Source organism: Phyllobates terribilis, unplaced genomic scaffold, assembly GCF_046119375.1.
Source record: "Phyllobates terribilis strain yellow unplaced genomic scaffold, ASM4611937v1 Scaffold_3__8_contigs__length_932513732, whole genome shotgun sequence".
Lineage (NCBI taxonomy): Eukaryota > Metazoa > Chordata > Amphibia > Anura > Dendrobatidae > Phyllobates > Phyllobates terribilis.
This window is the reverse complement of record NW_027362763.1, coordinates 863,653,699-863,671,503: the sequence shown is the minus strand read 5'-3', so window position 1 is coordinate 863,671,503 and position 17,805 is coordinate 863,653,699. Positions and strand designations below refer to the sequence as shown.

General features: G+C 40.5%; 1 protein-coding gene across 1 annotated transcript in view; it reads left to right on the top strand.

Moving 5' to 3' along the window:
* CRIM1 (cysteine rich transmembrane BMP regulator 1) overlaps nt 1–17,805 on the top strand; it is an 869,940-nt gene that overhangs the window by 385,545 nt on the left and 466,590 nt on the right. Inside the window, exon 3 of the mRNA XM_073672628.1 lies at nt 4,326–4,568. Coding sequence (XP_073528729.1) covers nt 4,326–4,568 — 243 coding nt within the window. The remainder of the gene's footprint in view (nt 1–4,325; nt 4,569–17,805) is intronic.

The following is a 17,805-nucleotide window of genomic DNA, read 5'->3' as shown; positions in this document are numbered from 1 at the left end:
TTTGGTGCAATTGTTGATGCATTTTATTCCGCTACAGCAAGTAGCACATACTAAAAGGAGGAAAGATAGTAGATCTCAAACGCATGGCTTTGCTGCATGCAGGGACTCTAATGCATAAACTGCCTTGGTGTTTTTTAGGCCGTGTTCACATTAGAAATGTACTCTGCACTCAGCAGAGGAGTTACAACTATAGCCCAAAACCGTATACTCAATTATATAGACTGAATACGGATCCAAACATGCCCTCTGACGTACCCATTTACTTCAGTATGCCGGATAGGTCCAATGACGCGCATTTTGACTGTTTGAACTCCTTTTTGGTTTTATATTTTTGCTGAACACAAAACTGTAGGACACATAGATGGAAGGGAGTGCAAGCAAAGTCCAGACCTTCATTCTTAGGACCTAATTTGCCTTATTAAAGTAAAGGATACTCCAGTGGTCACATCTGAATCCCATTTTTACGTACAAAGACATAATCTCCATACGTAGTGCTCAGTGCCAATCACTTCTCCAGTGTGAACATGGCTTTACAGACCTATAGGCACTTTTGGTGCCACTTGGTGTTTTTTTTTCTTTCTTTTGGGGAGGGGGGTATTTTTCTTAAATGCATAACTTTGGACAATCCATGGGCACCATATTACACATCCTTATAATACAGATATGAGGCCTAGGGGTATGATTAGATGATGCAAAGTGGTCCTGAATTGTGCAAATCTGCAATGTTGGTATTTTTGGTCCGTCTTGTGTGCAAAAAAAAAGAATAGCAACTTCTCTTACCCATTAGACTATATTCACACAGTGTTTTTTTCATGTGGAATAAAACGCAGCAAAAAAGCAGAATGTTGGCAGAAATAACGTTGCGTACATTACCCGCGTTTTTGCTGCAGTTTTTTTTCATCAGCTTTGGATGTGTGTTTTTTATGCATCCAATTGATTGGGTAAAAAAAAACCACAGCAGAAATGTTTTGTATGAAGTCCTGAAAGAGTAAAAAGCAGAACGCACTGTGATCGCGCACAGATGGCATCTGCGTGTTATCTGTTTTATAATATTTAGTTTTTAAATCGACAGCAGGAAATCAAGCTCCATGAGTGAATCCACCCTACCAATTCTTCTTTTTCGTGTCTGCCATGGTTGCCATGTTGGCCACCGAGCCAAACACATGTAACTTGTGTCTTGTACGTGAAGTAAAAGGTTAAAAAACCTCGCCTGTTTCCAGCAATGAACAGAAGGTTACAACAAAAATAGCTGTCTTCATTTCCAATCATGTAGTATAAATAGGTGCCGCTTCGTTCTGCAATATAATTGTGTGAAGTGAATTCACCGGTGGCGAATTACCTGAAAGGTTAAATTGCCACTTGTGCTTAAAAATAAAATGCAGCGTAATAGAAATGACTCTGCTGTTCCTCAGCGGATCCTTTTAGTTTATATATTCCAAAAGGAGATAGGTTAAAACCGAAAAGAATCATACATTACTGTCTATGTCTGCAGAATTTCAAATACTCTGCCATTTTCACAAAAATAGGAGTGCAGTATAAATCTAGCGCTCTGCTGTAATATGCTATTGAAAGTTTTAAAAGCAGATGCAGTGCTGCATAGAGGCCGCGTATTAGCATGGAGCGGAGAGGAGCCTCTGCAACTCATTGAGATTTCTGATCCATTGCTTGACAGTGCGCTGCAGAATACACAAGTACCAGCAGCTTGGAATTCATATTTGATTATGTCCCTGATCTATGATGTTCTCCTGTTTCCAACTCATTTGCTGCTCATTTCAAAAAGCATTAGTGAGAAGGTTCAGTGAAGACTGTCTTATAGTCACTTCAAGTCCTCAGTGCTCACCTAACATAACATCAGTGATGTTTGTGCACCCATGAATCATGTTTAAAAGGAATGGCTCATTCCGTGGTGTCAAGCTTTGCTTGGGTATTTTGCAAATCGTTTATTGTTGGTTGAGCAGAGTGAAACGGGCACATTTGCCCAAATTAAATTATATTTATACTATATGAAAATATATAAATGATCTTAAATGATAGATAGATAGATAGGCAGTCCAATAAAAAAAGGCAGCACTCTGTCTTCAAGTAGAAAAAGTGTTTTGTTTTTTCCCCCCATTGTTTTATATTTATACTTTGTTACTTGAAGATGGAGTGCTGCTTTTTTTCACTTGGATTATAAATCTCTGAACAACTGGGTAATTGTCTTTCGGTGTACACCAATGTTGTATACCAGTTCTGCTTTAAGGGCTCCTCACACTGGCGTATAACATGTTTTATCGGATAGCACTCAGCTCAGTGTTATGCACTATGGTGCAGTACAGATCTGTGATTTTTTTTCTCATGCCGATTCGGAGTGTAAAAACAATTGTGGCACATGGCGAGTGCATCCACTAATTGGGTCATGCTCACCAATACAAGTCTATGTATACGTGTGAAACATCGGACTGCACTTGGATGTTATCCGAGTGCAGTCCGACAACCCGCAGATGGAGAAATTAAGTTCTCAATCTTCTCCGCACCTGTGCTGTGATTCTCTCATGTGAGAAAATTTGATCACAATAAGGTGACACACGGATCAAACTCAGACAGAGCTTGATCCGAGTGACATCAGTGTAATTGGCCCGATTCTCTTGCATGAGAGAATCGACGGCCGTGTGAGCAAGCCCTAATTCCTATGTACATAGATGGACAGATAGATAGATGGACAGATAGATATGCATGTACTTAGACAGATGGATAGAAAATTAGTTTGGATGGATAAATAGACCAATGTAGAGATAGACAGACAAACAGACAGGTGGATAGATAGCTGAATGAATTTATAGAAAGATGGATAGGTTATGGAATTGCTATGTCATTTATTTTATTTGAAAGATGGAAAATTTGTATTTGCAGTTTTTCAATAAAAATGATTTGATTAAAAAAGAAAGATGGACAGAGAGCTAGATAGATAAATATATGGACAGAGTGATGGATGGATAGATAAACATGCACATAGACAGATGACAGAGAGGTAGTTGTATAGATAAATAGACAGATGGAGAGATGGACAGATAGATGGATCGATTTGAGATAAATATATAGATAGTTAGATTGATATACAGATGGATTCCTAGATAGATAGATAGATGTATTCATAGATAGCTAAATGTAGAAATATGTATAGATAAATAGATAGATAGATAGATAGATTTGAGATAAATATATAGTTAGATTGATAGATGTATTCATAGATAGATAGCTAGATTTAGAAATATGGATAGATAGATAGATGGACAGAGAGATAGACAGATGGATAGAGAGGTAGTATGGATGGATTCATAGATACCTGGGATATGTATAACTCACAGGTGACGGTCAATAAAACTGCTGAAATAACTGCAGACATGGAGGGCTGTTCTTTAGAGCCGGATGTGGCTTTTTGAGCCATCTTATTCATGTCTTTCTGGTATGTAAAGGGTGAGAAGTGACATTTTCGGAGCATCCTCGCTTTTTTTGCTCTGCTGACATAGCTGGTTCTACCTCAAGGGCACAGCATGCCTATGTTGAACCTGTTAACCTGTGAGATAGTCTCTATTAGCATATATATTGCTATGGCCATCATTATTAATATTAATGACTTAAGGTATGACTGTTTGCACTCGTCAGCTTAATTGCAAGTTCACACTATTAGGTGGTCATAATACTTGTCATCGCCGAGATCAAGAGAATAGTGGTGTTCATGAAAGTCCATGTAATAGTTGGTGTAATGTTAAAATCTGTTGATGAATAAAAAGCAGAAACAGCACAATATGCACAGAGCAGGAGACATATAGTGGGGTCAATTTACCTCTTTTTGTGGCCGATTAGGACTCTTTAATGTCCTGACTGTCGACCTATTCTGAATTGGGCATTTCCATCTTTTCTCACCATCTTGAGACACTTTATAGAAATCACTAAACATGTGTTAACCTGTCAAATGTATAACAGAAATGTACATTTAGCCCATCGACACCTATAGAATGATGCAGGTACAGCTCACCCATGTACTTCAATAATATCTGGGGCGGCGCTTAGTGGGAAAACACATCTCACCAGACTTGAAGGAAAAAAGTCTCAGCACTCAATACCCTCAGTGCGTGTGGGAAAAAAATATTTCCATTGAAACTTATGGGAAAATCACAGCTGACATTTCAATACTTTTTTTTTTCTCAGACAAATGTATACTTTGCACGTGGCCCATGACGAGAGTGTGAATAGAGTCTTATACTAAGGTTGACTAATGATTTGTAAGTTGATCAGAAGACTTAGCTGGGTTATCTAAATGCTGACTCCTTCTCTTTTTCCAGAGGAAAAGCCGGATTGCTCTTCGGCCCGATGTGAAGTGCAGTTTTCACCACGATGCGCAGAAGACTCGGTCCTTATTGAAGGCTACGCTCCTCCTGGGGAATGTTGCCCGCTGCCCAGCCGATGTGTGTGCAACCCAGCAGGATGCTTGCGGAAAGTCTGCCAACCGGGCTACCTAAACATCGTTGTGTCGAAAGCATCAGGCAAGCCGGGGGAGTGTTGCGACCTCTATGAATGCAAACCAGGTGAAAAAGGTTCATTCTTGCTTACTCAGCCCTCAGTCACAAATCCATGCTCCTAAGGTGAAGGTGTAAGTGATGGCAGAATTTACATCACCGCCGACACCTCGCACATTACCCAGCTCACACCACAGTACTTGTGACTGTTTAAGTGGAGCTGCCATGTGCTTTTTGCTCAGCATTCACATAACCTCCTGAAGGTGTGATCTTTGTTAATGAAAAGTGTCAAGAGTTTACTACATAATAATGTCGGCCCGATTTGGTTTTTTATGTAGCGCGCATTGTCCCCTTTACCGGTGCAACAGCGTTTAACCTCAAACAGAGTCCACTAAATTACCAAATGTAAAGTTGCTTTTGCTGCGTTTATTGTGGAAGCCGCAGCTTAAACACACAATTAATATTTGTGGAGTTTCCAGGTAAAAAGCTTTTCAATGCAGAAAATGAAATTGCATTTAGAGGGAAAATGAAATGTGTGTGAAATTACACCTTAGACCCTGATATGTAGCCTTATAAATGGCTCATAATAACTCCGGCTTTACTCTCCTAAACAATGGAGACTTTAATAAATGGGTGCAATGAAGATTTGTGTAGAAATTCTGACCACAGTATGAAATGCCGTCAATAAATGTTACTATAAGCTGCAGGAATATAAATATCACATAATGGGATCTGTAAATATATAGATACCATAATGTGAAATAATATCCGCAGCTACAGTATGTTGTTACCCTCAGTCATGTCATACACATTCAGTTTATTGTAGAATTTATAGGGGCAATCCAAAAGTAAAACCTATTTTAATCCTAAATGCCTATCTATTTAATTTAATAATCTAATCACTTTCCTAATACACTTTAATTAAAAATTCTCTACCATTCCCTCTCTACTCTAACTGCTTTTTTTTTAACTACTTCCTCTGATGACGCTTTCTTTGAGATTCCCAGTGCATGCTGGGATAGTCAAGCTAAGCATCATCAGGGTGGAGAGACGGCAGTCACTGGTTGGGCTAGTCCCTGCTCGTCAGTTGTCATTTCCAACACATGCTCAGTAGATTCTGTTACTATCCCTCCTGTACTGGACCCCAACTGTCTTCAATCAATTTCCAATTGTAAATGTTTTCCTTCAATTCAGATTCTTGGAGGATTCTGCCACTGTGCAATATGCACAGTGACAGCGTCCTTCCTCAACAGCTCTGAGCAGAAGTAATGAGCTGGCAAGAGAGCGAACTGTCAGTGTGCGGTGTAAGATTATCTCGCGTTGTGCAGGACAAGCAGAGACCACTGCCACCCCCGCAAGTGATATCAAGTGAGAACCTTTACAGTTGCAAATCTGTCACCAGGTTTTTACTACCCCAGCCAAGAGCAGTAAGTTGTAGGATCAGAGACCCTGATTCCAGCTATGTATCACTTACTGGGCTGCTTGCTGTAGTTTTAATACAATTACTGTTTTTTCTCCTGCAGATTTACCAGTTTTCTGAATGTTGAGCTCTGTATAACCCCCGACAACACCAGTGATTGGCAGCTTTCTGTGTACACTGTGCATAGGCAGAAAGCTGCCAATCAGTGGTGGGGGCGAGAATATTTAGAGCTCATGAATATGGAGAACTTCATGGTAGCAGGGTTACTAGTCCGCTAATGATGATCTCCTACTGATATTGTAATGATTTTATCAAAACTACACTAAGCAGCCCAGTAAGTGACATATCGCTTGAATCAGGATCTCTGTCTCTACATTATGCTGCTCTCAGATTAAATAGCAAAAGCCTGGTGACAGATTCCCTTTAAGAGATTAGAGCAAAAATAAAAACAAAATATATCCTGACTACGCCTGATATTGTTGTAGTCTGTTGTTATGGAGACGCACAGGTCAATGTGCACAAAACTGATTTTTAGCACAGGTATTTACTCATGTCAGAATTACTTACTGGTCTCTTTAACTCATGAATCTTATTTTTCTTTCTTGTTAAAGAGGATCTTTTCTCTCTCCTGACATGTCAAAATATATTGTATTTGTATGTAGCTCCAAGAAAAGATGCTCCGACATTGTTATTTCATGAGGTCTATCAGCACGTACTCGTATCAGGATCACTGATTGGTCTCTCTAAGTCACGAATGTGTTTAATTTCACATTGGAACATCCAATGATGGAAGCCGGTGACTTCTCTCAGATTCAGAATGCCATGCTTCCATTCCATAAACAAGCACTTGGAAGTTAACTAGGTGGAGGAAAACTTTTGAAGATTGCCGTTTCTCAGCGTGCCTTCAAGTTCACAGTTTCTCTGAAGCACTGAAATGTGTGTGATGTTTTTTTTCACACTCTGATGTTTCTCTATGGATTGCTAGCACATTAATTCACAGCTATAGATGCTATCACAGTGAATACCAAATGAATCAATACAAATACTAAGCTCTGGTTCCTAGCATTGTTAGCTGATTTCGACAGTATTATATAGTTTTCGGTCTGCTGTTATTGTATCATAAACAAAAAATATGAATGAAACTTACTATGGATGTGATACAATAGCAGGGAGGAATGTGAGGATAATGTTATGTGGTCGCAAAGAGTGCGTGCTGCAAATTCTAATTTCTTCTCACTTACACTTTCCACTTTTCAGACTATATTAACAATTTCTTTATTGTTTCTTATGCGAAGACTGTAGACTACAGTTATTAGCTTGCTCAAAGATATTCAGTGCCGCCACAGGGAATAAGAAAATACAGTGACTACTTGATTTATATTCATATCACTCATGCAGTTAACAATAGTATTCCAGTAATAGTAATCTCGCTGGGGATCGCCATTTAAAGGGTTATTCTCAAGTTGTGTCTTGAGCAGCACACATCTTTCCAATCTCCTTATAGCCAGGTTGCTGGTGGCCTCTCCTCCTTGAGTGACAGTTCTGCTCAACTTATCCTTCTAAGGCCACAGCCCCACTATCAGTATTTGGTCAGTATTTTATCTTAGCAGTGGGAGCCAAAACCAGGTGAAGAACAATCAGAAAAAAAGGATAATAGAAACAAGTCACCATTTCTACATTTATCACCCACTCCTAGGTTTGGCTCCCACTCCTGAGAAAAAATACTGACTGAATGCTGATAGTGGGGTTGTGTCCTAACATCAACAATCTGTCAGGGCTTATTTTACACTGTTATCACTATCTTTGCATGCAGAGATAACTGTGCCTTTGAACAAGCACACAGCTTGGGAAAGTTAGAGCAGTGATTAGAAGAGCTGCTCTGCAAAATGACAATACTTTGCACTTGTTATTTTGCAGGACTGATATTAGCAGCTTGGTCAGAATCTGAGAGGGAGGGGGATAGAGGTGAGCAGCTGTGTAAAATATTGTATATTTTTGCATATTTCTAATTCAGCTGTATATTGCTGTATAAAAAGCAATGGACTAGAGAGAGGTAGCGTTAGTTAACTATTCAGCTTGGAATGTAGCTACTGTGCACACTCTTACAGAATCTGGTGGTCGATCTCCTATGTAGACTATGTAATATAAAAGCTCCAATTCCAGGAGAACAATAGCAGATAGGAAATGAAGTCAACTGCAAACTGGCTTATTTTCATGCTGTCTAGCTAACGCAATTACATGAGAGTATTCCTTTAAGCAATTATTTAACATATCACCTTTAAATGTGCATTAAAAATCTGTGTTTACATGTAATTGCTATTAATGTAAGGTATGTCCCTGACTTTTTGCCTTTACTGTAAGGAGGTGTCCTGCAATTAAATATTGCATTTTACTGTTAGAGCATCAACTTTTTTAATTTGAATCATTGTAACAAGGGCTCCGATGCCTAGATATTACATACTTGTTGTACTGCCCCCTGGTGTTCTTTTCATTCCTTTTCAGAATGTCCACCTTTCGCCTTTCATGCACCGATTCTTTTTGACTGACCTGCACAATGGCCCCAATAGAATAACTCCGCTGCCTATGTCCCTGTGTAAGGGGATCTAAATGATAGGACTGAGCTACGGAGCATGTGTGACCATTAGCACTGGACATATTAGGAGAAGGGATAGAAGATTGAAGTGTTTCTCACTAAATTAGAATATCATCAAAAAGTTAATTTATTTCAGTTCTTCAATACAAAAAGTGAAACTCATATATTATATAGAGTCATTACACACAGAGTGATCTATTTCAAGTGTTTATTTTTGTTAATGTTGATGATTATGGCTTACAGCCAATGAAAACACAAAAGTCATTATCTCAGAAAATTAGAATACTTTATAACAACAGCTTGAAAAATATTTTTATAATTTAAAATGTTGGTCTACTGAAATTTATGTTCAGTAAATGCCATCAATACTTGGTCGGGGCTCCTTTTGCATCAATTACTGCATCAATGCGGCAATGTGGCATGGAGGCGATCAGCCTGTGGCACTGCTGAGGTGTTATGGAAGCCCAGGTTGCTTTGATAGCAGCCTTCAGCTCGTCTGCATTGTTGGGTCTGGTGTCTCTCATCTTCCTCTTGACAATACCCTATAGATTCTCTATCAGATTAAGGTCAGGTGAGTTTGCTGGTCAATCAGGCACAGTGATACTGTTGTTTTTAAACCAGGTATTGGTGCCTTTGGCAGTGTGGACAGGTGCCAAGTCCTGCTGGAGAATGACATTTCCATCTCCAAAAAGCTTGTCGGCAGAGGGAAGCATGAAGTGCTCTACAATGTCCTGGTAGACGGCTGAGCTGACTTTGGTCTTGATAAAACACAGTGGACCTACACCAGCAGATGACATGGCTCCCCAAACCATCACTGATTGTGGAGACTTCACACTAGACCTCAAGCAGCTTGGATTGTGGCCTCTCCACTCTTCCTCCAGACTCTGGGACCTTGATTTCCAAATCAAATGAAAAATGTATTTTCATCTGAAAACAACACCTTGGACCACTGAGCAACAGTCCAGATATTTTTCTCCTTGGCCCAGGTAAGACGCTTCAGGCATCTATTGGTCATGAGTGGCTTGACACAAGGAATGCGACACTTGTAGCCCATGTCCTGGATACGTCTGTGTGTGGTGGCTCTTGAAGCAATGACTCCAGCAGCAGTCCACTCCTTGTGAATCTCCCCAAATTTTTGAATGGCCTTTTCTTAACAATCCTTTCAAGGCTGCGGTTATCCCGGTTGCTTGTGCACCTTTTTCTACCACACTTTTTCCTTCCACTCAACTTTCCATTAATATGCTTGGATATAGCACTCTGTGAACAGCCAGCTACTTTAGGAATGGCCTTTTGTGGCTTACCCTCCTTGTGGAATGTGACAATGACCGCCTTCTGGACATCTGTCAAGTCAAGTGATAGCAATATGTAGTAGATAAAATATAACTTTTGATAAATATCTTAAAAACTCATAACCTTAAAAAACAGTCCAAAGGGACAAAAAACATATACGAACAATACAGACTACGTCTGAACCAAAAGTTATATTTTATCTATTACATATTGCTATCACTTGATCTAATTTGGTAGTAGCTATTGCAGACCCATTGCTTATCGTTACATCTGTCAAGTCAGCAGTCTTCCCCATGATTGTGGAGCCTACTGAAACAGACTAAGGGAACTTTTTAAACGTTTAGGAAGTCTTTGCAGGTATTTGTAATTTGTATTTACTAAAATAATGACTTTTGTGCTTTCATTGGCTGTAAGCCATAATCATCAACATTAACAGAAATAAACACTTGAAATAGATCACTCTGTTTGTAATGACTCTATATAATATATGAGCTTCACTTTTTGGATTGAAGAACTGAAATAAATTAATTTTTTAATGATATTCTAATTTAGTGAGAAACACCTGTATATTTGGAAGTTCTATGACAAGTATCTGCACTCCATTAGGATACAAGCCTGATCACTTTACTCACCTTTGCTGATATTTCTGTTGAAAACTTAGGTAGAAAGCCATTTCCAGTACTTTGCATTCATCCATGCTTTATACTGCCTCTCTGCTCTATTTGTTTGCTTTGTATATCCTGCCGGCAAGACAGTGTAGAGAGAGTTGATTTCCATTGCAACAAAGAAGAAATGGTTGAAACCTAAAAGCAGCCTGACTTGGTAGTGAGAAAAAGACGTGTTATCAAGTCGTAACGTCAGAAATTTCACTTTAGGAAGGTTACACACCACAGACATTCACAGTCCGAGTACGAGTTGCAGTGTCCAGGGCGGCCGCGCGTCTCCTGACCCGGAAACAATAGCCTCATAAGCATATAGAAATGCATCCATCCTTATAGCGTTGTACTCGGCTGTCTTCAATAATGCCATAGACAATGAATAACACAGTAGTGTACTTACATGACCACCGCTCCAATCCAATGGGGGACACAGGGCCTTTGTTCTTTTGACTGTAGGTGATAAATGTCTACGGTCAAACCTCTTTACTATTTTCAAACATAAAAAGTTATTCACCATAGTCAATCAGCAAGGGGGAAATTGTGAGTTGATCAAGATTTGGCTCAACTGTTTTCCTACTTCTAAAGTCTGAATGTTTCTATTTGTGGCAATTACACCCTTAGGAATCTCTTATTAAAGGGAATCTGTCACAAGGTTTTTTCTGTATAATCTGAGAGCAGCTCAATGTAGAGACAGACACCCTAATTCCAGCGATGTGTCACTTGGCTGCTTGCTGTAAAATCACTGTTTTATCAGCAGGCGATTATCACTAAAGGACTAGTAACCCTGCTGCCATGTAGTCCTCCATATTCATGAGCTCTGTATAACCCCGCCCCAACACTGATTGGTAGCTTTATCTGTTTTCTGTATACATGGGTAGAAAGCTGCCAATCATTGGTGTGGGCGGGGTTATACAGGGCTCAGTGGTCAGAGAACTGCTAGATCTGCAGCAGATAAAACAATGATTTTATCAAAATAACAGAAAGCAGCCCAGTAAATGACACATCACTGTAATCAGGTTCTCTGTCCCTACGTTATGCTGCTCTCAGATGGGGAGACAAAAACCTGGTGGCTGATTCCCTATAAAGAACTTGGAATGGGAAACTAAGAAGTATGTTCTAACGTTTGGACAGGCAGCAGAATAAGCCCATGTGTAGGTCTTCCTATTAGATTAAGAAGCATATTTCTCAATCTCTGTTTTTGTTATTATTTTTTTATTTTTCCGCATCAAGGGTAACAGGTCATTGATGGAGATGTGCTCCGTAAGGAAAAATGATGAGAATGCAAGGCTGTAAGGCTACAAGACTTAGCATTGTTATCCCAACCCATTGATAACCTGACATTCTGGCATTCCTTTTCAAAGCATCTATCATTCTATATTGAAAATGTGTCATACTTTGCAAGCGAGAAATGAGATGTGAGTTTCAAAGGAATCTATACTTAGCAATATTTCTTTATGACTTCCTAAAGTAAAGCATTTAATTCTAATAAATCATTTGCAAGTCAGAAGTTGCAGAACAGCTCACTTCAAAAGAATTAAACGGTAAAAATGACCCCAATTCAAAGACCTTGTAGCAAGAGGTAAAAGATAAGGGACAATTCAGTAGGTGCAGACAAAGGGATGCTATAAAGGAATTTAGAAGTCATCCCTCTTTATAAGGATTACTTAAAAGGCTGGAAATTGAAAAACTATCTACAGTGTAATTAAGTCTGAATATTTATCAAAGGCCACAGGCAGGAAATTCTCACCAAAAAAATATAAAAAAATTATGAATATTGTCAAATCTATAGATTGACAGTGAACAATAATAGTACCTAAAATTTGATTTTGTATAAATTATATATACAGTGAAGGAAATAAGTATTTGATCCATTGCTGTTTTTGTAAGTTTGCCCACTGACAAAGACATGGACTGTCTATAATTTTAAGGGTAGGTTAATTTTAACATTGAGAGATAGAATAGCCAAGCAAAAAATCAAGAAAATCACATTGTATAAATTAGATAGATTTATTTGCATTTTGCAGTGAGAAATAAGTATTTGATCCCTCTGGCAAACAACACTTAAAGGGGTTGTCCAGTACTTTATATTACCCCCCCAGTGTATCCCCCTGGGGCCCCAAAGACTTTTTGTAATTACCTTACTTTGCAGAGAATGCCTGTGGCTGCTCACAGACATCACGTGACCCCCGGGTGTTTGTCTTCCGCGTTCTAGCTGGATGCCAGGCTGTGGACGGGGTTATCCCCCGGCGTCACACCAGGCATCCACCGTGCACTCTGCCTCTCCCCATTAATTGGGAAAGCGCACGGTGGATGATGGGTGTGATGTGGGGGGTAACCCCGCCCACAACCCAGCAGCCACCGCAGGTACCCCAGCGCTGAGTCACGCCTCACTTGTCGTTACGTCATCGCGAGGTCACGTGATGCCTGTGAGCACACCCCGCGCATTATCAGCCATATAAGGTAATTACAAAAAGTCTTAGGGACCCTGGGGGGATACATTTGGGGGGGGGGGGGGTAATCTAAAGGACTGTAAAACTTCTTTAATACTTGGTGGCAAAACCCTTGTTGGCAAGCACAGCAGTCAGACTTTTATTGTAGTTGATGATGAGGGTTGTGCACATGTCAGGAGGAATTTTGGTCCACTCCTCTTTGCAGATCATCTCTAAATCATTCAGATTTTGAGGCTGTCACTTGGCAACTTCCTCCATAAGTTTTCTATGGGATTAAGGTCTGGAAACTGGCTAGGCCACTCCATGACGTTACTGTGCTTCTTTTTGAGCCACTCCTTTGTTGCCTTGGCTGTATATTGTGGGTCATGGTCTTGCTGGAAGACCCAGCCACGACCCATCTTCAATGCTCTTACTGAGGGAAGGAGATTGTTAGGCAAAATATTGCGATACATGACCCCTTCCATCTTCCCTTCAGTACGGTACAGTCGTCATGTCCACTTTTCAGAAAAGCACCCCCAAAGTATAATGTTTCCCCCACCATGCTTCACGGTTGGGATGATGTTCTTAGGGTTGTACTCATCCTTCTTCTTCCTCCAAACACGGCGAGTTGAGTTAATGCCAAAGAGCTCAATTTTTGTCTCATCTGACCACAGCACCTTCTCCCAATAACTCACAGAATCATCCAGGTTTTCATTGGCAAGCTTCAGATGGGCCTGCACATGTGCCTTCTTGAACAGGGGGACCTTGCGGGCACTGCAAAATTTTAAACCTTTAAGGCGTAATGTGTTACCAATGGTTTTCTTGGTGACTGTGGTCCCAGCTGCCATGAGATCATTAACAAGTTCCTCCTTGTAGTTTTAGGCTGATCTCTCACCTTCCTCATGATCAAGAATAGCCCACGAGGTGAGATTTTGCATGGTGCCCCAGATCAATGTCAATTGACAGTCATTTTGTATTTCTTCCATTTTCTTACTATTGCACCAACAGTTGTCTCCTTCTCAACCAGCGTCTTTCTTATGGTTTTGTAGCCCATTCCAGCTTTGTGCAGGTCTATGATCTTGTCCCTGACATCCTTAGAAAGCTCTTTGGTCTTGCCCATGTTGTAGAGGTTAGAGTCTGACTGATTAATTGAGTCTGTGGACAGGAGTCTTTTATACAGATGACTATGTAAGACAGCTGTCTTTAATGCAGGTAACGAGTTGATTAGGTGCGTCTAACTGGTCTGTAGGAGCCAGAACTCATAATGGTTTGTAGGGGATCAAATACTTATTTCTCACTGCAAAATGCAAAAAAAATTATCTAATTTATACAATGTGATTTCCTTGATTTTTTGGGGGGATATTCTATCTCTCAATGTTAAAATTAACCTACCCTTACAATTATAGACTGTTCATTTCTTTGTCAGTGGGAACACTTACAAAAACAGCAAGGGATCAAATGCTTATTTCCTTCACTGCATATATATATATATATATATATATATATATATATATATATATATATATATATATATGCATATACACACTGCACAAAAAAATAAAGGGAGCACTTAAACAACACAATGTAACTCCAAGTCAATCACACTTCTGTGAAATCTACCTGTCCACTTAGGAAGCAACACTGATTGTGAATCAATTTCTCCTGCTGTTGTGCAAATGGAACAGACAACTGGTAGAAATGATCGGCAATTAGTAAGACACCCCTATAAAGGAGTGGTACTGCAGGTGGTGCCTACAAACCATTTCTCTATTCTCATCCTTTTTGGCTGTTGTTTTGGTCACTTTTTCATTTTGCCATTGCTCTCACCCCTAGAGGTACAGTAGCATGAGGCGGTGTCTGCAGTACAACCCACAGAAGTTGCTCAGGTTGTGCAGTTCATCCAGGATGGCACATCAGTGCGAGCTGTGGCAAGAAGGGTAGCTGTGTCTGTCAGCACAGTGTCCAGAGCATGGAGCAGATACCAGGAGATGTGGAGGGAGCCATAGGAGGTCAACAACCCAGAAGCAGGACCGCTACCTCTGCCTTTGTGCAAGGAGGAACACTGCCAGAGCCCTGCAAAATTACCTCCAGCAGGCCACAAAAGTGCATGTGTCTGCACAAACGGTTAGAAACTGACTCCATGAGGGTGGTATGAGGGCCTGACGTCCACAAATGGGGGTTGTGCTCACAACCCAACACCGTGCAGGACGCTTGGCATTTGCCACAGAACACCAGGATTGGCAAAGTCGCCACTGGCACCCTGTGCTCTTCACAGATGAAAGCAGGTTCACACTGAGCACATGTGACAGACGTGACAGAGTCTGGAGACGCCGTGGAGAGCGATCTGCTGCCTGCAACATCCTTCAGCATGACCGGTTTGGCAGTGGGTCAGTAATGGTGTGGGGTGGCATGTCTTTAGAGGGCCGCATAGCCCTCCATGTGCTCGCCAGAGGTAGACTGACTGCCATTAGGTACCAAGATGAGATCCTCAGACCCCTTGTGAGACCATATTCTGGTGTGGTTGGCCCTGGGTTCCTCCTAATGCAGGACAATGCCAGACTTCATGTGGCTGGAGTGTGTCAGCAGTTCCTGCAAGATGAAGGCATTGAAGCTATGGACTGGCCCGCCCGTTCCCAAGACCTGAATCCGATTGAGCACATCTGGGCCATCATGTCTCGCTCCATCCACCAACGTTACTTGCACCACAGACTGTCTAGGAGTTGGCGGATGCTTTAGTCCAGGTCTGGGAGGAGATCCCATGGGAGACCATCCGCAACCTCATCAGGTTTGTTTTAAGGACATTACATCAAAGTTGGATCAGCCTGTAGTGTGTTTTTCCACTTTAATTTTGGGGGTGACTCCAAATCCAGGCCTCCATTGGTTAATAAATTTGATTTCCATTGATGATTTTTCTGTGATTTTGTTGTCAGCACATTCAACTTTGTACAGAACAAAGTATTCAATGAGAATATTTCATTCATTCAGATCTAGGATGTGTTATTTGAGTGTTCCCTTTATTTTTTTGAGCAGTTTATATACAAGCACACATTATATATATATATATATATATATATATATATATATATATATATATATATATATATATATATATATATATATATATATATATACAGGGTGTGCCATTTATATGGATACACCTAAATAAAATGGGAATGGTTGGTGATATCAACTTCCTGTTTGTGGCACATTAGTATATGGGAGGGGGGTGATGACCATGGTGGCCATTTTGACGTCGGCCATTTTGGATCCAACTTTATTTTTTTCAATGGGAAGAGGGTCATGTGACATAAAACTTATTGAGAATTTCATAAGAAAAACAATGGTGTGCTTGGTTTTCACGTAACTTTATTCTTTCATGAGTTATTTACAAGTTCCTCTTTGTTTACAGCCATTGACATGTCGCAGAGGTTAACACATGAGGAGCGGATAGAAATTGTGTTGATGTCTGGTGAACGCAGTACCCGGGTCATTGCAGCAGATTTCAATGCAAGACACCCTACGAGACCACCCATCTCCCATGCTACAGTTAGCAAACTGCTTGCCAAATTTCGTGAAACCGGTTCAGTGTTGGATTTGCCAAAATGTGGACACAAGAAAATTGTCACTAATGAAGAAACATCAGTGGCTGTCCTAGCTTCATTCAGCAAGAGCCCACAGCATAGCACTAGCCGCATGTCACTGGAGAGTGGCATCAGTCGAACATCCCTTCGGCGGATATTAGCTACTCACAAATATCACCCTTACAAAATCCAGCGGCTGCAGCATCTCAACGAGGATGACCCAGATTGGCGCACTAAATTTGCTGAATGAGCAAAACAAAAATTGGAACAGGAACCTCAGTTTACACAGAACACACTGTTCAGTGATGAGACAAACTTTTTTGTGAATGGTGAAGTTAACAAACTAAACCACCGCTATTGGTCTGACACTAACCCACAGTGGATAGATCCCTCCAAGACTGTTGGAACACAAAAATTGATGGTATGGTGTGGTATATGGGGTACAAAGATAGTGGGGCCATTCTTCATCAATGGAAACCTCAATGCCACTGGATATCTGAAATTGCTACATGATGATGTGTTGCCCTCTTTATGCACTGAAGATGGCACGTTCCCTGAGTTTTTCCAACAAGATGGTGCACCACCACATTATGGGTGTCAGGTCCGAGCATTCCTACATGAACAGTTTCCTGGAAAGTGGATTGGTCGTCGTGGGCCAGTTGAATGGCCACCAAGGTCTCCCGATGTGACCCCCTTAGACTTTTATCTTTTGGGTCATCTGAAGGCAGTTGTCTATGCTGTGAAGATACGAGATATGCAGCATCTGAAACAAGGGATACTGGAAGCCTGTGCAAGCATTTCTTCTGCGGTGTTGCTATCAGTGTGTCAAGAGTGGGAGAAGAGGGCTGCATTGACAATCCAACACAATGGGCAGCACTTTGAACACATTTTATAAGTGGTCATAAACTTGTAAATTACTCATGAAATAATAAAGTTACGTTAAAACCAAGCACACCATTGTTTTTCTTATGAAATTCTCAATAAGTATGATGTGTCACATGACCCTCTTCCCATTGAAAAAAAATAAATTTGGATCCAAAATGGCCGACTTCAAAATGGCCGCCATGGTCACCACCCATCTGGAAAAGTTTCCCCCCTCCCATATACTAATGTGCCACAAACAGGAAGTTGATATCACCAACCATTCCAATTTTATTTAGGTTTATCCATATAAATGGCCCACCCTGTGTGTATGTATGTGTGTATATATATATATATATATATATATATATATATATATATATATATATATATATAATATTTTGTAAGGCAGCGCTAGTCATCATGCTGGGGAACACTCGCTGCACCGGGTCAATTAAAGCACACCAGCCACG